Source organism: Balaenoptera physalus, assembly GCF_965194825.1.
Source record: "Balaenoptera physalus genome assembly, chromosome: 1".
Classification (NCBI taxonomy): Eukaryota; Metazoa; Chordata; class Mammalia; order Artiodactyla; family Balaenopteridae; genus Balaenoptera; species Balaenoptera physalus.
Genome location: NC_138882.1, coordinates 81,539,710 through 81,562,443, shown reverse-complemented (window position 1 = coordinate 81,562,443; position 22,734 = coordinate 81,539,710). Strand labels below are relative to the sequence as shown.

Genomic DNA, 22,734 nt, shown 5'->3' with positions numbered 1-22,734 from the left:
AGTCAGAAAATGAAACTCACCTGGTCCTCTAGAGATGTTCTGAAGGTATTTCCTGTGGAAGAAAAGGAAACCACTGAACTATGAGTATTTGGATCCACTCAGAACTCAGTTTTATAGCTTATTTCCCAGAATCTGGGAGTCACTGGGCCTTTTGTATTGATTGTCATGTTTTCTCCTCCCCGACCCCCAACATGTCCTACAACACGTGTGACTTTGTTTTACCATTTCTTAACCCAGCCCTCTGCATGTCCTTGTCAGGCTCCCTTGATCTATAATGTTCTCCCTCAATACCACAGAAAGTAACCTCACTCCCTTCCTTTACCAGATGTTAAGAGATAATTTCTCTCTTAGTTACAATTCTTGCCTCTCTTAACTTCCATCTTACCGACCTTGAAGTCCAACCCCTGCTTGTTCTGCAAGTTCCCACTAGACCTCTTCAAATGTATGCCCTGTGAGAAAAATTCTCTTACATTAGCATGTTCTGGTTATTGATTTTATTGCCAAAGTTTCTTAGAGATGGAGCCATAGTGAGAGAAAAGTTTAGCAGGTGTGATTTGTCACATCCTGCATATTAGAAATTAAGAATCTCAGAGAAGTTAGAATCATGAGAGCTATATATAGTAATTTTATGGAGAGATAGAGCTTGGGAAAAAAGGTACATCCTGGAACTCTCTCTTTTTCATTATATTTTTACCATAGACCTTTTGGGTTTACAGATCTTTTTAATGACCTGATAGAAGCTATGTACTCCCTCCCCAGAACAATAGACATATGCACGGAAATTTGCATACAATTTCAGGGGCTTCATGCAAACACTGAGGCACTGGTGAAGAAATCTTGCTACAGATCATCAACACATAAAGTGCCTAAAATAGAACTCGTCCACCAACAGAGTGCTCAGCTTCAGTGGTGTTTTGACAAATATGTCAAGGACAGAGTGTGAAGAGCAGCAACTGATCAAGGTGACTCTATAAGATGTACCCAATTAACCCAATCAAATTGATGGCAGTTCTAATTCTATCATTCAAAATGTCCTGATTAGTGGGGATGGCTGAGAAATCAAAGTAACAGACAAAGCACGTGTTCAGATGATGCATGTTAGTCAAATATAGCAATAGGCACTTTATGCAGCAAATATTATAGCAAAACAGAAGACTTAGTCTTTTACTGGCTTATGACCTTGTAAAAGTCCTTAACCTCATTTGTAAACCAAGTTCAGGATCAAGTTACAACTGAAATTTCTACTAGGCACAAAAATACTGGAGAGGTGCTACAGGTGGAAAAGGCAGCTTACAAAATACTTGCAAACCATATATCAGATAAGGGTTTCATATGCAAAATATATAAGGAATTCGTACGACTCAATAGCTAAAATAACAACAATAACAATAACCCAATTTTATAATGGGCAAAGGTTCTGAATAGATGTTTCTCTAAAGAAGACGTACAAATGGCCAACAGTTATTGAAGAGGTGCTCAACATCAGTAATCACACAAATCAAAACCACAGTGAGATATCACCTCACACCTGTTAGGATAGCTATCATTAAAAAGACAAAAGATAACAAGTGTTGGCAAGGATGTGGAGAAAAAGAAATTCTGGTACACTTTTGGTGGGAGTGTAAATTGGTACTGCTACTATGGAAAACTGTATGGAGGTTTCTCAAAAATTTAAAAATAAAACTCTCATGTGATCCAGCAATCCCACTTCTGAGTACATATCCAAGGGAATTGAAATCAGGATCTTGAAGAGATCACAGCACTATTCATAATAACCAAGATATGGAAACAACTTAAATGTTTATTGATGGATGAATGCCTAAAGGAAGTATGATACACACACAGACACACACAGAGACACACAGACACACACACACAACGGAATATTGTTCCACATTAAAAAAGAAGGAAATCCTGTCTTTCGTGACGACACAGATGGACCTGGAGGACGTTATTCTAAGAAAAATAAGCCAGTTACAGAAAGACAAATACTATCTGTTCTCAAACACATAGAAGCAGAGAGTAGAATGGTGGTTCCAAGGGGCTGAGGGAAAGGAGGCTAGAGGTATTGCTCAAAAGGTACAAAGTTTGAGTTACGAAGGATGAATAAATTCTGGAGATCTACTATACAGCATAGTGCCTACAGCTAACTATATTCTATTGTATACTTAAAGTTTGCTAAGAAGGTAAGTCTTACGTTAAGTGTTCTTACCACACATCATCATCATCATCATCATCATCATCATCAAGTGTGTGGAAGGAAACTTTGGAAGGTGATGCATATATCTGTGGCCTTAATGGTGGTGATGGTTTCCTTGGTGTTTGTTAATTTATCTCCAAACTCATGAGTTGTATACATTAAATGTGCATAGCTTTTTACATGACAAAAAAAATAGTGAACTACTTATAATATGCTAGAATATGGATGAATTGCAAAACATTATGTTAAGTGAAAGAATCCAGACCTAAAGACTACATTACATAAGATTCCATTTATATGAAATTATAGAAAAGCAAAACTATAGGACAGAAGGCAGATCCGTGGTTGCCAGGGGTGGAGCTGGGGGGAGATTAACTGCAAAGGAGCATGAAAGGATTTTCTGGGCTGTTGGAAATGTTCGACCTGGTGATTGTGGTGGTGGTTCTGTGAGTGGATTCATTTATTAAAATAATTAGAACTGTATGTTTAAATGTAGAGAATTATATTGTATGTCGATTATACCTCATTAAAGCTGATTAAAACAATCAATGAGTGGAATAGAAAACAGAGTGCATCACACTAAGTATTGTCTCCTAAAACTTTAGTTCAGTTATGTGTGTGTTTGTGTGTGTGAGTGTGTGCACATTCACACTGCTTAACAGTACAATTTGCATTTCTTACTGCAGATAACAATAAAAAATATTTCAACAGCCTTATCAAGAGCGTTGAGAGCTCTGACTCATGACTGCTGGTGGGATCAGAAGAAAGCTGCTGGGTCAGCAAGGACCTGAAATTCCCAGGTGTCCCCAAGGACAGATGTGGTCCACGTGGGAGACAGAACAAGCAGGAGTATGGTCACTTTGGGTCCTGTTCAGTAGGGCCTCCAGGTACCAAGGGAATCCAGCAGCAGGAAGCTGGATGTGATTGACTGGAGGTGAGGCCAGTGAATGAGTCACACACAACTCCTGGAATTAGAAATGCACCAGCTGTGCCAAAGGAATTTTAGGAAGGAGGGATCCAGCAAGAAACCTCAAGAGACCACACATGTACCTTATACTGGGGAGTGCCTCCTTAACCATCTGCCATCCCAGAGGGGCAGAAGCCAGCTTCCAAAATACCAGCTGGAGTAACTCCTTTCCCACTCCTTTCTCCAGGCTAATTAGGGGAAGCCAACCAAAGAAACAGAGAAGCCAACTCTGCCTGGTCCTCCCCCTCATCCCTACCATTGCCAGCTTCCATTCTGAAATTTGCCTGAACTAGGAGAGGGGAAAGTTTTTCTTAACATCTTCAAACTAGGTGTTCTAGTTACTTAATAGAGACTATGACATAAAGTGTCCACCTACTGTCTATTGTCTAAGATAATGTTTTGTAGAGACTTTGGCTGCCAGAATTTTCATCCTGATTGCCAGAGAAGATCTCTCACAGAAGAAAGTTTAAAGAGACAGTGGGAGACAGAAGATTTTTGTAATTAAGTCATGAGTCTTGCTTGTTCAGTACACTGGTTACACAAGGTTGTTATATGGATTAACTAAACATATACATACATATGTATATTTATATATATTATAATGCATATATATCCTTATCACATAATAGGTGCTTTGCAATCATTCATTCGTTACTTAAGGGAGATCTTTGTACATACACCTTCATGATTACAGTATCTGTTAGAAGGATGTTTAGTTTTTGTTCTGATCATGAGCAAAGATATGTTATGAAGTTTTCTGTGTTTGTCTTCTCTTTTCAGAATCTAAGCATCACACTGTAGGGATTTTTATCTGCCTTGTTCACTGATTTACTCCCTTTACTTAAAGCAGTACCCATCACATAGGAGGTGCTCAGTAAATATGTGTCGAATGAATGAATATAGTTTGCAGCAAGAATCTCTTCCCAGTGACTTACCTTCTCCTTCTTCCCCAGACTGAATAATCTGGACCTCAGAATATACCAGGTCTCTTTCTTTGGGGTGCACTGAGAACAAAAAAAGCAACACTTTCTAAGCCTTCCCAGTCAGTGAGGTATGCTGCAGATGCTTCTTCCTAAGCAATTATTTATTGGGAATGTCTGGGTTTGGGATAGTTAGGGAGACCAGGGGCCTTTGCCAGGCCTCAAAACAAAGTATCTCTCCCTGGCTCAGGCTGGGAGCAGTTTCCTACCAGGAAATCCTTACCATTGCCATACAACTGCTGCAGCTCCACTGGGGCAGGGCACATGGGATGGAAGGACACTCCTGGGTCTAGGGTTAGGGGTCTCCTGTGAGGCACAGAAACACATGATCGTCCTTGGAACATTATAATATGCACAAGAGTGGGACAGACAGAGACAAAAAGGAATGGGGAGAAGTCAGCAGAACAAGGCCAGAAGAGTCTCTAACATCATAGGAATGATGATCTCATAGATAGAATGGTCACTCTTAGTTGGTTAAAAAAACCCAGCCTCATCATCAGGAGGAAGTGTCCTCAAAGCAGTCTATCTGGACAATTCAAGAAGAAATTAGACATAATCCATGCTCCAAGTCCCTGACTATAAGACTGAGGCACTGACACAGACAGAAGAAGACCATATTTTCCAAACCAAATTTAAAAACACAAAATCTGATGAGTATATGAGCACATGTGGGGCAAAAAGAAGATTCCTAGAAGCTGAGCTTCCTCTAGAAAGTCTAGAATTAATAGTCATTTTATACATAGTTATAGTAACACATTGCCTAACTATAGGACTATTTGCACCAGAAATATTCTGTGGCAACCTAGAAAATCTATAACCTTTGGTATCTTCCATTCAGATAAATGGATAAATTTCAAATAAGAAACTGATCTAAATACATGCAAAATCCATTATATAAACTATTAGAAGGATTCTAGGAAGCTGTGATTGTGGCCATTTCAAGGAATGTGAAAATGGGAGTATCTAGACACAGGGACACAGAGAAATCACTTGGCCTAAACTTTCAGCCCCACAGTTCTGCAAATTTTATTCTTGGGAAACCAGAAGGCTGAGGCCTCACCTGGTTGTGTCTCCCAGAGAACCATCTCCTGCAAAATAAAACGAAGGCAGATTTGTGTCAGCAGAGGGAGCTCATTCTCAAATATTTCACACACATGCACTGCCTAAGACAGGTCATCAGAAAGTTATTTCAAACATGGGCCCAGTCCCATATTCTCATGAAAACGATGTGAAAAAGAACTGAACAAAGCATATAACTTGCTGGGGACAGGGCTACACATTTCTATGTTGAATGTGCAATTACTTGAGACTTGATTAAAGTTCAAGGCTGTGTTGATATACCTCAGGAAATACTAAGTATAGCCAAATTGTCTTTCTTGCAGAGTAGTGAGGAGCTGTAGATGGATTTCCAGGAGCATCTGTGGTTATGCTCAGAGGAACCTCAGGCTCAAGCTCGTTAAGGAGACTCATGGTCAAAGGTCCAAATCTCCCTACATTCAGCCCAGTGCAGGGCACATAGCAGGTGCTCAGAAGGATCTGGTGAGTTGAGTTGAATTGAATTAAATTAAGAGACAGGGATGAAGGATGGGTAATTATACTAGAGCTGAAAAAGTTTCTGTGCCTGTCTTCTACACCAGGTTTCCTGGCATCTGAAACTAGCCTGACCTGGGTTAAAGCAAGAAGCCTTTGGAAGCACATGGCAGATAGTACCAGGGAAAAACTCTCTCCACCAGGTAGAGGGGGAGGCAGCGGCCTGACCTGTGGAGAGCAGAGCCATTGGAGCACAAGGTGCTGGTTTCGGGCTTTGACTCTGGGAAGTCTCTGAGGAAGAAGAAGGATAATGATTAGCCAGCTCCCATTCTCAGTCATTTCTTCAGAGGGGCTTTCAATTTATTTTGATTGTCCACTTATAGGGGATGTAGGATGGGCTGAAGTATCTAGCTGACCAGTCTGTTTGGACCAAAGAAACCACCCAAGGAAACCATTTAAAGTTTTTGAAACTTTACATTAAAATGTTTATTTCCTCCCTACCTTTCACTTGAGGCTTAGTAAATTAGAGTAGATACCTATTAAGGAAACTGCCATTTCAAGAAAGAGTATGAGTGTGTCTGTGAGCGCTGGGGTGGGGAGGTGGAGGACTGTGGTGTGGCTGTTACCGAGGTTGGGGTGAGCTGGGGTGTCTGAGGCAGGGACAGGGCATGGACTCCAGCAAAAGGTAAGAGAGAACACAAACCTAGTTTCCTCTGGTGCCAGCAGTAAAACAGCAGGGCCACAGCCAGGAGAACACCGAATGTCGCCCCAGTGGTTCCCGCCGCAACAAGGCCTCTTCTTTTCCCTGGGGTGCCTGGAGGGGAAAAGCCTGTATGAGCCTCTGGGGGAGGGGTCTAGGGCCTGGAGCCCTGGAACCTTTCCTCGGCTTGGCTGGGGTCCTGAGCCCTGGTAGAGGGAAGAATCTAAAAGATGAGGACTCGTGGGGGCCTTTGAGGACTAGGCTAGGACTGTTGTGGCACAGGAAGCAGGTTTCTACTTGTGGCCAGCACAGCTCTGAGCCTGTATGTGACAGGAAGTGACTCACTGTGAAGAGGTAGAAGACAAGAGCCTGGGTGGATTGTGGCAAAGGGGAGAAAGCTAGACAGCTCCCTCCACCGACCCCCAGACATCATTTCAGAGATTAATATTTGGGGGAGAATCTACATCTGCCTCTCTATCTCTCTATCTATTCTGTACTTTGGCCTTTTGGAAATTTCCCCTAGACTTCTGGACGGATGTTATGTGACAGCGGCTTGGCAGCACCTAACTTTGGAACAGCAGCCTGCCTGAGAAAGAAAACAAATATCACCACTGATTAGGGCACTAGCTGAACCAGCAGTAACTCTGAGATTGCTCTCCATTAAAAAAATATATTGGGGGCTTCCCTGGTGGCACAGTGGTTGAGAATCTGCCTGCCAATGGAGGGGACACGGGTTCAAGCCCTGGTCTGGGTAGATTCCACATGCCGCGGAGCAACTAGGCCCGTGAGCCACAATTACTGAGCCTGCGCGTCTGGAGCCTGTGCTCCGCAACAAGAGAGGCCGCGACAGTGAAAGGCCTGCACACTGCGATGAAGAGTGGCCCCCACTTGCTGCAACTAGAGAAAGCCCTCGCACAGAAACGAAGACCCAACACAACCAAAAATAAATAAATAAATAAATAAAATTTAAAAATATATATATATATATTGGGTCACCACAATGAAATGCCACCAGTTTCCTTCCTCATAGAAGCCTGAGTCTTACGTGCTTTGAAGGGGAGGTGGGAAAGAAACTGATGGAAGGAATAAACTAAATTGTTGGGGAATTCTGATTTTTCCATTGGATCCATTCTCCAAGGCAAGGGTGTCCTCTCTCACCACTCCTATTCAACATAGTTCTAGAAGTCCTAACCAGAACAATCAGGCAAGAAAAAAAATAATAGAAGCCCTCCAAATTGGAAAGGAAGAAGAAAAATTGTCTCTGTTTGCAGATGACATGATCTTATATAAACAAAATCCTAAAGACTCCACAAAAAATCTGTTAGAGCTAATAAACAAATTCACTACAGTTGCAGGATACCAAATCAACATACAAAATCAGCTGTGTTTCTATCCATGTAACAATGAATTACCTAAAGAAGAAATAAAGAAAACAATCCCATTTTCAATAACATCAAAAATAATACAATACTTACTAGTAAATTTAACCAAGGAGGTGAAAGATCTGTATATTGAGAACTATAAGATATTGTTGAAAAAAATTGAAGAAGACACAAATATAGAAAGATATCCCATGTTTGTGGATTGGAAGAATTAATATTGTTAAAATGTCCGTACCATCCAAAGTCATCTACAGATCCACTGCAATCCCTATCAAGATTCCAACGGCAGTTTTTACAGAAATTAAAAAAAAAAATTGTATGGAACCACAAAAGACAACAAATAGCTAAAGCAATCCTGCAACGAAAGAACAAAGTTGGAGTCTTCACACTTCTTGGTTTCAAACTATATAACAAAACTAGAGTAACCAAAACAAATTGGTGTTAGCATAAAAACAGATACATAAATCAGTGGAACAGAATCAAGAGTCCAGACATAAACCCATGCATATACCGTCAACTAATAGTGGATAAGAGAGCCAAGAATACTCAGTGGAGAAGATAATCTCTTAATAAATGGTGCTGGGGAAACTTGATATTCACATGCAAAAGAATGAAACTGGACCTCCATCTTATACCACTCACAAAAATTAACTTGAAATGTATTAAAGACTTAAATGGAAGACCTGAAACCATAAAACTCCTAGAAGAAAACATAGGGAAAAAGCTCCTTGACATTAGCCTTGGCAATGACTTTTTGGATACGATACCGTAAGCACAAGCAACAAAAGTGAAAATACACAAATAGTACTACATCAAATTAAAAAGCTTCTGCACAGCAAAAGAAATAATCAGCAAAATGAAAAAGCAATCTATAGAATGGGAGAAAATACATGGAAATCATGTATCTGATAAGGGGTTAATATATAATAATATAAGGAAGTCATACAACTCCATAGCAAAAAAACCCTCAAATAATCCAATTTAAAAATGGACAAAGGATTTGAAGAGACATTTTTACAAAGAAGACATGCAAAAGCCAACAGGTTCATGAAAAGGTGTTCAACCTCACTAATCATTGGGGAAATGCAAATCAAAACCACAGTGAGGTAGCACCTCACACCTGTTGCAATGGCTTTTTTATAAAGTTTGTTTAGAATCAGAGCGTAAGCAAAAACAGTAAAATTAAATTTCAGCATTTCAGTTTAATAAAGCAGTCTACGTTATGGTGATTCAGCAGAACATAGGAAAGCAAGAAAATGTGTCACACTTACACTACATTAAGGACGTTGAGTTATATTACTAATGTATGCAATTTTAATTTTGTTTAACACTCTCTGCCAAAATAAACTTTATTCCCTATAACTTAAAAAAAAAAGACTAGAAATAACAAGTGTTGGTAAGGATGTGGAGAGAAGAAAACCCTTGTACACTGTTGGTCAGAATGTAAACCTGTGCAACCACAATGGAAAACAGTATGCAGGATCCTCAAAAATTTTTTAAAAATAGAACTACTATATGATCTAGCAATCCCACTTCTACGTATATATCCAAAGGAAATGGAATTACTGTCTTGAAGAGATATCTGCATCCCCATGTTTACTGCAGCATTATTTACAATAACCAAGACATGTGCAACCTAAGTGTCCATCGATGTATGAATGGACAAAGAAAATCTGGTATATATATATATATAATATTCCATCATGATGGAATGTGAATATGATGGAATATTATACAGCCATAAGAAGGAAAATTCTGCCATTTGCAACAACATGAATGAAGCTTGAGGGCATTATGCTAAGTATGACAAGTCAGACAGAGGGAAAGATCTCTGTCTCTTTGAGCTAAAAGATTGTGTCGAGGTTCAAATCTGGGCTGCCAGGTATAAGCTTTGTGACCATAGGCAAATTACCAAATCTTTCTGAGTTTCACACTCCTTTTCTGTAGAATGGAGATGATAATATCTTTATTTTCTAGAATTATTACTATGATAAGCAAAAATGATATGTGTAAAACTTATTCATTCAGCAAATATTTACTGAATGCCTAATATGAGCTAATCAGTAGAATAGGCACTTGGGATAAAATATGGTCAAAATAGAGATTTACCTTTATGAGGCTACTATGGGAGGTGTGGAAAGAGACAGAAAAAGACTGCATGGCATGGCAGTTGGTGACACATGCTGTGAGGAAGAATCAAGCAAGACTTGGAGAGAGAGGGCCTTGGTGAAGAGCTGCTATGTTGTATAGGGTGGCTGGGAAGTTCTCATTGAGAAGGTGAGTAAGGTCCTGGAGGAAGTGAGGGAATGAGCATGAAGATATTGGGGAAGAGCAGTGCAAAGGCCCTGAGGTTGGAGTGTGACTGGAAGTTTTGAAGAAGAGACAGGGGGCCATGGTGGCTAGAGTGGAGAAGGTGAGGAGAGAGTGGTGGGCCATCAGGTCAGAATAGCAGGACAGCCAGATCATCAGGACCTGGTGGGACATTGGCTCTCCCTCTGAAGGAGAAGGGAAGCCATGGGAGGATATTGAGCAGAAGAGTAACATGATCTGATTTATGATTTAGAGAGTTCCTTCTGATACTGTGTTGAGAATATGTTGTGTGGAGCAACAGGTGAAGCAGAAAATCAGAGTGTTATTGCAGTCATCCAGGTGGCTTGGATCAGGTGGTAGCAGTGGAAGTGGTGGGAATTAGTCATATTCTGGTGATACTTTGAATGTAGAGTTATCTGGATTTGCAGGTGTATTAGAGTTGGAGGATCTAGAGAATCCGCCTGCCAATGCAGTGGACATGGGTTCGAGCCCTGGTCCGGGAAGATCCCACGTGCCACAGAGCAATCAAGCCCGTGCACCACAACTACTGAGCCTGAGCTCTAGAGCCCGCGAGCCACAACTACTGAGCCCACGTGCCACAACTACTGAAGCCCTCCCACCTAGATCCCGTGCTCTGCAACAAGAGAAGCCATTGCAATGAGAAGCCCCCACACCGCAATGAAGAGTAGCCCCTGCTCACCACAACTAGAGAAAGCCAGCACACAGCAACAAAGACCCAACGCAGCCAAAATTAAAGTAAATAAATTTATTTTAAAAAAATATGATGGGGATCCAGTAAAAAAAAAAAAAACAAAAAACCTTAAAAGAGGTATCTGATGAATAGATATAGAAGTACCATTGGAGTGAGGCAAGCCTCAGGGTGATGGGTTTGAGAGAAAATAGAAGTGAAGACAGTGAGTAGAGATAACTCTTATAAGGGGTTTTACTGTAAAGGAAAGCAGGGAAATCTAGCTTTCCAGTAGTTCCTCCATAACAGCTAGCTTTATTGGATAGCCTGGGATGCAACTGAACCTGAGATAGAGGATGAATTGAAGCCCCATAGAAACCATTTCTTTAGTGCCAGGGGAGCTGAGTGGGAACCTGGCTTGACCTAGTATGACTCCTTGGAGACAGAGGAAGGTAAAGATATAAGCTACGACTGTGCTATCGCAAAGGAAGGCTTATCTCCTCTGTGGACATAATGGGGCTCTGTATTCGCTCTTGGTACTTGTAAGTTTCCTGACGTGAATACAAGTTGGTACTGAGACACTCTTAGACCTACAGTAATGGAGTAAAGGGATGTTTTATGTCTTTGGTCCTGTGGAGGATTACCAAAAGGAGAGTACAGTTGACGCTTAGGATGAAGGAGCTATACCCTACCCTAAAACACTGCTGATGACATAAGACTGCTCTTTGAGAGTGACACACAACGGATCCGCGTACACGCACATAGAATCATCCCCAAGAGATGAAATGGCCCCTGGCCAGCATTACCTCACTGTAGTACCTCTTTATAACCTGAATTATTGACATTTAATGGAAAAAAAGTGAACGTCGCAGTGGAAAATAGCAAAATGGAAATAGAAAAACGAGAATCACAAAGATAGTGTTGGTTGTGCCCACCCCTAATTTGAGAAATCTGAGAATAAATAAGGTCAATGGGGGTTAAAACTTACTTCTCACAGAGACGTTCACCGCCTCGCTCTGGATGATGCCGTAGCCGTTGTCAGCTGTGCAGTAGTAGCCCCCTGCGTGGCCCTCCCTGATAACAGGGATCTCCAGCTCTGCTCTCTGGGAACGCTGACTTTTCTGCCCCAGACTCTCCCTCGTGTCCTCTCTGTGCCAGGAGAATGTGGTGTTCCCCGTGCCTTCAGCCACAGAGCAGACAAGGACCAGTATCTCCCCTTCAAGCACTGGGTCCCCCTGGGGCTGGGTCTCCAGGAACACTCCAGACACGGGGATTCCTGTATGAACACAGACAACAGGTGAGGGCATGATGAGAGGAGGACAGGGGTGGGATGTTGGACAGGGTCACTTTGTATGAGACTTTAAGATATACTCTTCTGCAGGTGTTAGCACTGTAGCTCGTAGACTGTGGATTTGGGACCTAGAGTATCATTAAATGTAGTAACCTTTCCATCCTGATGCACAGGCTCCAGGAGAGAAAAATTGGGTCTCCCTGATAAAGCATTTGGGTTTTATGTCATGTCCTAGTTGTCAGTGTGAATTATTTTGACCGGGGATAAGTAATAACAATAGTGGCTATCGTCACACTGACCTAGACCACATCCGTTTCCAGAAGTCCTGCTTTGGTACCTAAGACAAGCTGATATTTATTGTATTTATCTTTGTGTGTATGTATGTCCTTCTCTTCTGCTTTACACATCACACTGTTGTTGTTTCTGGTTAGGGCCCAGCTTTGTGGATATGTGTCTTCTAAATAGTTTGCCCCAAGATCTGACATCCTAGAATCTGTCGATTCAGTAGCAGAGAATTTTGTTTCCTGTTTTCATTTTGTTTTGCCCAACTGTTGTATCTGCCTCCATGAATCACCTCTGTCATTTCAAGGTGCTAGAATTTCAAAGAAAGACTAAGTTTTTAGAGAAATCGAGGTGGAAACGAAATCCTGTATTTCCTTTATTATCCACCTCACTTCTCAGTCTAAGCCTGGTGCCTCTGTCAGGATGACAAAATCCATCTGTACTGGGCAGTCCCTACCCTCACTGGGCCAGAAGGAGCGGTCAGGGGAGACGCCACAGCTCGGCTCGCCAACACTCACTCTGCACGTCAATCTGAAGCGGGAGGCTGCGTTTGTGGATGTCGCTGGTCACGGCCCCACACCAGTATGATCCTGAGTCTTCTCTCCAGATGGCTGCGACCTGGAGTTCCGGGGACGCACTCCAGTTTGAGAGGATGACCCCATGGTCTCTGAAGAAGACAAAGCGAAGCCGAACGTCTGGCCGCTCTAGAGGAAGCTGTGTTTTACAGCTCAGGTTTACAGAATTCCCCTCTGTAGGCTGGGAGTCTGTGACTTTCAGCTTTGGACGTGAAAACAGCTCTGATTGGAGAGAAGAGGTGAATCAAGTTCTCAGTATGAGGCAGGCTTGGATTCTCGGTTCTGGAAAACTTCAGACACCCAGCAAGACAAACTTATTGACCCCTCTATCACATTTTTCTTTCCCAGGATTATTTAAGTCAAATTGCTCCACTTTCTCTGCCTCTTAGAGGACGTAGGTCTCAGATATTTCCAGAGTTTGTTATGATATCAACTTATATAGGGAATTCCCTGGAGGTCCAGTGGTTAGGACACTGTGATTTCACCGCCGAGGACCCTGGTTCGATCCTGGTCAGGGAACTAAGAAGATCTCACAAGCCGAGCGGCACAGCCAAAAAAAACAAAAACCAAAAAACACCACTTACATAGATCCCCGCGGATGTGCCCAATTTACCCTGCCCTGACATTGCTAAGCAAATTTGTATGAAATGAAGTGTTTACCTTGAATTCGAATATTTGTGAGACTTGTTCTCAATACATGCTTGTTTTCCAAGGATCCAATGCATTGGTAACAGCCACTGTTGTTTAATCTTGCTTGTGATATCAGAAGATCCAAGCTTTTATTAGAATCAGAAATAACTTTTCTATTCCACAAGTACCTCACAGCAGTCAGTTTCTCTCTCCCCCTTTTCCGGCATCTCAGAACCAACTCGTCACCTTCAAACACAGAATGTGGGGCCTGGAGGATGAAGGAGGCTGGAAACCACACACAGATAAGGCATTGTCATCGAGGCACTCCTTCCTCTGTGCATCCTGAATGACAGAGATTTTTTTTCTTCCCCAGGATTTAGTCTCCTGACTCAAGTTCACTCATTTCCTTCCAAATCAGTTGACCTGCTTCAGATACAATTCCTAAATAAATCCTAAACACATCTATTTAACCATTCAGGGACAGATTCAAAACTATAAGGATTCTAATGTGGAGAGGAAAAGCTGAGAGGAGGTGTGACCGAAATCTCTGATGTCATTGATTACAGAGAAGATCAACACCAACTTGCTCACCAAATAACAGAACAAGAGTCATCAAAGACGTAGTTCTTGGAGAAATACACTAGGAATTGTTACAGTGCATTGGAGTGGGCTCTGCAGAGGGCTTATGGTCACAGATACAAATTCAGGGTCAAGGGACAGTGAATGTGGTCCACTCATGAAACTGTCATGCTCTTCAGATTCTGATTAGAGGCTATTTCCATCCTTTCTCTCTGAGATGATGCAGTGAATGCCTGCTCCTGTAGACCAATGCCTGAGGAGTGATCTAAATTTTCTGAAATAGAGAAGGGACAGATCCTAAGACAGGTGAAGACCCAAGCCCTGAGGCTGGAGATTTCCCACCTCTGAATTCTTATTTTATGGAACTTTTCACTTTCTATTTTATGCTTAGTACCTTCATGTATACATAAATTCTCCCCAAGGAGGCTGTAAAGCCCTTGAAGGCAGGACCTAAGACAGCTTCACTTTTGAATCCCCTAAAACTAAAACTTCTTTCTTTAATTGTGTGTGTAAGAATGTCTGTTGATTAATATTAGACATTTAAACTCTAATGTCAATAGTAGTTTGAAAAACACTTATAGACAGTGAGAGAGGACATGAACCTGAAAGATCAAAGTTAGAGTAGAATGAAGGGCCTCAGTTCTTGGACAATCCAGGGAGCAAAGATGTACTGCAACCACTTCCAATGTTTTAACTAATTCACCTTCTTTCTCACCTGTAGAAAAGAGCAAGCGTACAGGTCTACTCGGGAGTGAGCCTGGGGCCTGGCAACCGTACTGTCCAGAATCACGAACCTCGAGGGTGTTTCCTGGGGTTTCAGTTGGATGTTGTTTCCCAGAGTACCAACGGTACCATTTTATTTTCTCTGGTGCATAGAAGTGAAATCCGCTGCAAGTCAGATTCACTCTCTCTCCGTGGAAGACAGTGGTCCACGGAGGCTGGAGGGAAATCATGGATCTGGGCACAGTAGCTGGGGAGAAGAGAAATGAGTCTGAGGTGGAGGTGTCTGCAGTCCCCACTGCAGTGGTTTGCGTGGAATGGACTGAAGCACCCAGCTTTGGAGAGTCTCTGAAAGGCCCCCTGGCGAGGCTGCTGTTTCCCCAGGTTTCAAGTTTTCCAGCTGTGTTCACCTTACCCAGGAGTGCAGCAACTGCTCTGTGATCTACGGGAACAGACTAACCTTTCGGAGGGCAACCCCAGCAGGACCTACTCACCACAGAAGATCAGTGATGGGAGGCTCGCAAACCCCCTTACCTTTTCCAACAGGCCAGGTCCTCAAGTAGATTCCTCCTGAACTCCCTCCCACCCGGGGTTCTTCATGTTACACACACCTCTCTAGGATGAGCATTTGTGTGGTGTGGCCATATGGTGGGGTGAGGGATTGTAGAGGGAGGGAGTATAGGAATTTGGGGTCAATTACGCAGTTATGGAAAAGGGTCTATAGTATTTTTTTCCAACAAGAAGTAGGTAGGGGAGGGGTGAGCAGGCTGTTGTCTGAAGTGAAAATTATATTGATATAACTACAAAGAGTATAAGTGCTGGGAACTAGGTGCTTCTAACTCCCCACACCCCAAAGATACTCTTTCATGAAAATAAAATGTGGGCACTGCATAAAATCAGGCCTTAAGATCTTTGAATTATTGATGGACAGAAGCTGGAGTATGTAAGGGTAAATATCAATACAAATTAAGGATAAGAGGTTTAATTCTCCCTGTTGAAAATAAGGGAAACAACTTCTCCCTCTCTTTTTTTCTTTCAGAATTTCTTTCAAATGTACGTGAATCTTTACAATGGCTAAAAAGCCTCTTGCCAGTCTCATAACTCAGGAACATCTTTCTCAAGAAGGAACCATCTTTTTGAAATGCAGACATCTAGGGGGGTAGCTCCCCTGGATCCTGTCTCCCCATTCCTGCGGAAGGGTAAGCATTTACCTTTGGTAGGTACCTTGTTGCAGTATGCAAGACTACCTCCAGTCCTAAAGATATGAGATGTTTATTCCTCCTCTGGATAAAAACCAATAACCATGATAAATTTAGGATAAACTATGTGTGACAAAAGGTGCTGTCAAGTCCTCCTACTTGAGAACTAGTTACTGTTTAATCTTGAAAACATGTATGTAATGGGCTGAATCCCCTTGGCAATATAAGAGTGGGAGATCCTTTTCTGTCTTTGCAATCTCTTGGTGGATTGCCTGTGATGGGCATGCTTATTATTAAGTGTATGGTTTAATGCTTATTCAATACTAAAAGTGTTTGCTTTCTTTATTACCTTTGTGGAGAGGATTTCTCGGTTGGGAGATTTTGTTTTTAACTTTATTTCCTGCAGCCGTTACTGTGGCTCTTTCTTATCTGAGTGTTTATTTCCTAAGTTTTGTAGCTTCAAGGTGTGAGAGTTAGTAACTGAAGGGTGAATCCACCACTGTGGCATAAAAATTATTTTGAGCTGAAGGCATTTGAGAATAGATTTTATTTTTTTAATTCTGAATTCTCTTATCTGCCTAAAAGCAAAGCCTCTGAAGAGTTCAATTGTCATAAATCACCTCTCCAGGAGCAAATAAATGATCAGCTCTTATCACCAGACGCTGGAAGTTGGCACCACACCTAAAGCAGAAGTTGTCACAAAACTAGCATAGCTCCCATCTGTTCTCTTAAGGGCCAATTTATCTTTCCTAAAAATCATTTGTTTTCCAGTAAGTGGCCTTCTCACCTGCCCCTTTCCCTATCCAGATGTTATATGTCTCAAATTCTAACTGCCTCCTTAGTTTATATTTTTCTGTGTATTCCCATAAGTTTTGAATAAAAAATTTGTCTTTTCTCTTGCTAGTCTGCCTTTTGTCAGTTTAATTTGCAGGCCCTCATTAGAAAACCTAAGAGGATAGAAAAAAAAAGTTTTCTTCCTTGACATAATAAAAGTAATCACAGACCAAATTATTCACTATTGGAAACACCCACTCAAACATTCTCACCCCTTTAACAGTACTATTTTCTAGCCTGCACAAAGATCAATGCTTTGATAGGCTAATCCTTCATTGTGTATACAATGAAAATTGACTGTAAAGTGATACTTCAGATTCTTCCAAAGATGCAGTAATTCATGAAGGTGGTAAAAGTGTTGTGGGACCACTGCTCTGATGGTTCCCAAAGTCACTGACAAGTGTAGTAGAGCAAGATCTGTTAACAGTTGAAGAGGAGCAAACAATGATAGAGAAAATATTTGTTTGGCTCCTGAAAGTTAGTCCCAATGCCCTTCTATTGAGCCTGTTGCCCACCAGCGGGTTTGAAAAACTGAAGCACTAACTTGCCCAGCCATGTGACACAGTTCTGAGTAAGGAGATGTCAGAGGAATAAAGCTAGGAGTAAACTAAGGAGTGAGGATTCTGGGGGAAGATGTTTCCTTTATGATGAAAGGAGAGAAGCATCGCAGGGGAGCTCTTCTGCAGTTTTAGTTTCCTACAGCTATCACATACAAGAAAACAAAACAAAACCAAAAAGAACACACAAAAAACTACATTTGATTCATGCTTTGTTCTACAAATTGCCTTGGTAATCTAAATTCTGTGATGTAGAAAATAAAACACATTATTTCCATTTGTATTGTCTTTTTTCCAAAAATAAAATCTCACTGTTGGGGATATGCAATTTACTATAAAATCATAAGTGGAATCAATTAAGTGTGTTTTTATCTTAGTACTTTTTATACTCAGGTAAGGAGGATTGTCTGTATTCAAGGGTGTACAAGCAATTGTTTTTTTAAAGCTTGAGACTTTAAATATTCTCACCTTTTTCTGTAAGAACTGCCCCAAATACGCCTTAGAATTGTACCCAAATGTAATGGAAATACTCTGTTTGGGGGCAAAAACTGTAGAGTAACCTGAACGCTTGTTTTAAATAAAGAAATTAAATGTTCTGTTTGGTTATAGAAACATTCATGTGTTTCTGCAGACTTTTTTTCCTTTCTCTTTCTCTAGAAGTTTATACAGATATACTACATCCCAGTGAGTATGGGGTTGTGTTTCTCTTGAAGAAAATAGAAATCTGCACTGTCTATGTTCCTGGGAAGCACCTGGGGTTAGGGAAATGGAGACTGGGCAGTTAAGTCTTGTACTGGAGGGAAGGGAGAACTTCTTTGGTGTATGCAGCTTTATTCCTCGCTGGTCCAAGTAAGTTGCCCCTGCTGTGTGCAGGTGGCCCGGTGGTCAGGGGGAGACACATCTTGCCGGCATCTTTATGAGGTTGGGACTGAGTCAATGGGTTCTGAGATTAGCCACATCTACTAGCTGACACTCTCTGTATTTTATTTCTCCATCCTAGAATGTTTAACAAAACCTAGTCAAGTTAAGATCTCCTCCCAGTTAGGCAGAGATTTGTGGGAAATGGGCTGTAGCCACAGCACTGATGGGGAGAATCACAGGCCCAGAAGCTACAGGGGACGGTGTGCATCAAGGGGCAGTGGCTTAAGCAGCTCCCTGGATGGGGGGGGGGAGGTGGGAGGTGGGCTGGACAAATCCGCAGGGATTGCCAAAACTCGTGGAGACAGCTCCCAATACAAGGCTGGACTTTCTGCTGATCAGTAGGATGGGGGCTCAAAGTTATCATGATCTGAGCTTATTAATAGAGAAATGTCTACACAGGATGCTGACGTTTGGGATGAGCTGGTTGCACGTGGCTCTGTCCAGCTGGGGCAGACGTGGGGAAGCCGGCAAGTTGGTTGCACCTCAGCCTCCCCCAGTGAGGTGATGGCTTATTTCTACCCTTCCCCTCTCAGGAGTCTATGCATTCTGTCAAGTTGGCTAGAATCCCACGTCAGGTGGGGACACCCCCTTTCCTTGAATTCTGTGACATGTATCCCAGCCCCGCCTCCAAGATCATCCAGCACGATGCCGGGTTTCATCCAGGAGTGTGACTCCCAAACTCTTAGGGTCAGAGTCCTAAGACATGTTTTCACCTGCCCGTAGTCCTCAAGAAAATGATGCGGGCACAACAAGGCCTCTTTTTTTTACAAGTATTTGAGATACAGGATAGTTATTAAGAGATCCAGAAACATAAAAGAGAAAGGGAAAGAAAAGAGGGACTTACCGAGTGGTCCACTGACTGGAGCTGCTGCAAGAGAGTCAAGAGCCAGGCATCAGCACAAGGCAAACCACAAGTCCCAAACCATTCTACCGTAAGAGTCCACCCGCCCATTTTCAACTTCCAGCCAAACGGAGGAGAAACATGCCCAGTTCCACCCACCCTGGAGAAACAAGGTAATGCCATGGCCAAAAGCTCAGGCTGCAGACTCAGGCAGAAACAGGTGTGAATTTTAGCTGTGTGGCCCTGGGCAAACTACACAAAACCTCCAAGGCTCAGTTTTCTCATCTGTAAGATGGGCGGGGCCATGAAACTGACCTCATGGCCATATTTTAATGAGTTAAATTAGTAAGTCATCAATTAAGGGTTTTTGTAATTATTTTTTTGACATGACTGTGGCTGCTGCTGAGGCTTGGCTTCACTATCTTCTTGCCTGGAGTGTTATTCTCCTCCTTCATTATGAAGCAAAAGCAAGTTACACCCATGTATCGAAACCCAGATGAAATCCCACCTCCTCCGTGAAGCCCTCTGAGATACCTCTAGGCTGCAGCACCCTCACTTTTCTATTGATTCAGAACCCCTCCCATTCCAGCTCAGTTGAAACTCATAACTGGACATGCAGTATGGGGCAGTGGTTAAAAGCACAGCTCCAGTGTCAGATTACGGGTTTGATTCCTGACTCTGCCACTTTACTACTGCATGAAACTTAAGGCAAGAGACCGTCTCTATGCCTTAGGTTCCTTATCTGTAAAACAGGATTTATAGAAGTTCCAGCTCATCTATTGTTAGATTGGATACATTAATACAATGGGATATTCTTAGAAGACTGTCTGACATAGGGCTCAGCAAGAATTAATTATTATCAGCAAGAATTAATTATCATTATCCTATGACCCATTGTGTAATATTTTTCTTGTATTGCCAAGTCAAATGCTCTTTCATTTGTCCTTTGATTTCCTTATCAGAATGTCAGTTCTTGAGGGCAGAGCCCGTGTCCTCCGTGTCCCTGCATCCTCTGCATTGCCCAGCACCATGCTATGCCCCATATAGCCATTCATTCACTATTTACTGAGTTCCCATAATGTGCCAGTCACACTAATAACTCTTCCTTTCTTAATTGGAGTCTGGAATATAGCTGAGAAGAAGGCAAACACATTTAACAAAATTCAGTGTACAAATGACTTTATTTCTTTATTTCCCTAAGCTTGAGCTACTAGAAAATCAGTGTCTCATTTGGACAAATGTTGGCAAGCAGGGAAGAAAAATCAAAGGGAAATTGTCTTAGTTCTCCTCTTCTCAGGCTCTTTGCAAACATCAGAGCAGGTTTGATCTTAGAATACAAGAAAGAAATAACTATTCTCAGCAGAAAATCTTTCTACATCAGCTCATGGTCAGAACATGGTCCTTTCACAAGGGACTCAGTTCATCTTTCACTCTTCGTTTTCATGATCTGTGATTAGAAAGGTAACCAAATTTAATTGTAGTTTTCTGCATGGAAAAATAAGCCCACTTTTTCATAGGCAATTAAAAGCAAACAAGGAACACATTATTAGAAATAATTTTTTTCCCTCTCATTCTATTATATCAATATCTTTCCCCTTTGTTCATTTTCTGCTGTTCTAAATGGGAGTAAAATCCATTTTTTCAGCAGCACAGAGGAGAGGTCTTTTGCCTGTGGAGAGGCTCAGTTTTCCCAGCAAACAGAGGCCTCCCCCCACTACTTACCGAGGACCAGCAAGGATGCCCACAGTAACATGGAAGTCTGCTCTGGGATCTTGAAGAGCATCTCATAGGAGACAGGCCAGTTCCCAGTGCTGGGAGTGAGTTCAGCAAGTTGTTCCTCTGAGTATAGCTGGTTGAGTTAATGAAGTTAATGAAGTGAAAGGGGGAAGTAGGGGAATCTTTCTTAAAATACAGAACAGTTACGTTACCTGGTGTAAGAAAATCTCAATGACGGAAGTCAACATTTGATAAAAAAATATTTAAGTACTGCTCTGATATATTGGTCTGAATAGCTCCTCAAGGCTTTAGTTGTCTTATTTTCAGAAAGCTCCAGTCTCTGCCTTCCAAGGAAACTGCAACTTATTCTCTCTGCTACCAGATATCAGGTAAGACTGAAGTTCTGTTGAGATTCACATAATCCAAGGATGTGTCTAAATCACTCCTGAGCTGGAAAACTTCTCATTCAATACAGAAATGCCCTTCTCTGACCCCTGACAGACTCTGCTGGACCACCTCCAGATGACCATCTGTATATGATGAAGTATCTGAATCATAAGACAACTTGCACCTTGTCTGACATATATGAAAATATCCTGACTCATTTGTCTCAGAGGAAGCCGCAAACTTTGATCTGAGTAGGCAGCAACGAATAAATTGTAGTCCCATCACGTTCTTCCTGGAGAATGGACTGTGAAATTTTTAACTTAAGGTCTTAGAACCCAAAATTTGCTACAGGAATGTCTCAACAAATACATATTGATTATATAACTGTATGTTAGGCATGGTGCCAGGTGATGGGAACACAGTGGTAAGCAAGACTCTATAAGCTTTCATTCTAGTGGGGAGACAGAAAAGCCAACAGGGAGTTAAATACAGAGTGAAAAGTGCTCCTAGAGTTCAGTAGGAGGGAAATCTGACCCAGTTCTGGGGAATCAGGAGAGGCTTCCCTGTGGAAGAGACACCCAAGTTGACTGAGAGATGAGCAAGGACAAAGGTGAATGCAGTCATATCACTGTCATCATCATACTCATGATATCTGTGAATAAATGACCCTTGGCCTTCCTAGGAGGGGAAAATAACAGACATAGGATGAATTATGTGGAATGGTCTGTATTCTTCTCTTACAGCAACATTTTTCTATATATCTATAATAGTTTCTTTCTCTAATTAGGGGTTTGTATTGAACATCAATTCCAGGCAATGTCCATGAATTTAGAAGTATCACAAAATAAATAAAATGCATCTCCTTTAAAGACTTTGTAAAATGTGGTAAGGGCCAAAGTAGACATAGACATGAGGCACAATGGGAACATAAAGAGTGTCAAGGTGGCACTTATGTCCTTTGTCACCTAGCCCTGGGACATGTCTATCATCTTTCAGCTCCGGAGGGGTGAGACATGATGAACCTGGATTCATATCTTGGCCTCAACTTTTATTAGTTGTGTGACTTTGGTCAAGCACTTGGCCTCTTTAGGCCTCAACTTCAACACTGGTATAAAGAAGATAAAAATAATATCCACGAGGGCTTACCTGGTGGCGCAGTGGTTGAGAGTCTGCCTGCCGATGCAGGGGACACGGGTTCGAGCCCTGGTCTGGAAGGATCCCACGTGCCGCGGAGCAGCTAGGCCCGTGAGCCACAACTACTGAGCCTGAGCGTCTGGAGCCTGTGCTCCGCAACGGGAGAGGCCGCGATAGTGAGAGGCCCGCGCACTGCAATGAAGAGTGGCTCCCGCTTGCCACAACTAGAGAAAGCCCTCGTACAGAAACGAAGACCCAACACAGCCAATAAATAAATAAATAAATAAATAATAAAAATAAGTAAATTTAAA

At 42.0% G+C, this 22,734-nt stretch overlaps 1 protein-coding gene and 1 long non-coding RNA gene across 2 annotated transcripts in view; one reads left to right on the top strand and one right to left on the bottom strand.

Annotated features, from left to right (window-relative positions):
- Nucleotides 1–22,688, bottom strand: part of FCRL4 (Fc receptor like 4) — a 46,601-nt gene extending 23,913 nt beyond the window's left edge. Inside the window, exons 1-11 of the mRNA XM_082430056.1 lie at nt 20,909–22,688; nt 19,190–19,213; nt 14,830–15,084; nt 13,566–13,820; nt 12,849–13,127; nt 11,746–12,033; nt 6,381–6,491; nt 5,208–5,235; nt 4,371–4,453; nt 4,103–4,171; nt 21–52 (exon numbers count right to left, since the gene is read on the bottom strand). Of these exons, the coding sequence (XP_082286182.1) occupies nt 21–52; nt 4,103–4,171; nt 4,371–4,453; nt 5,208–5,235; nt 6,381–6,491; nt 11,746–12,033; nt 12,849–13,127; nt 13,566–13,820; nt 14,830–15,084; nt 19,190–19,213; nt 20,909–20,969 (1,485 nt within the window). The 5' untranslated portion in view covers nt 20,970–22,688. The remainder of the gene's footprint in view (nt 1–20; nt 53–4,102; nt 4,172–4,370; nt 4,454–5,207; nt 5,236–6,380; nt 6,492–11,745; nt 12,034–12,848; nt 13,128–13,565; nt 13,821–14,829; nt 15,085–19,189; nt 19,214–20,908) is intronic.
- LOC309645634 overlaps nt 1–22,734 on the top strand; it is a 215,791-nt gene that overhangs the window by 137,870 nt on the left and 55,187 nt on the right. The gene's annotated exons all lie outside the window — the stretch shown is intronic.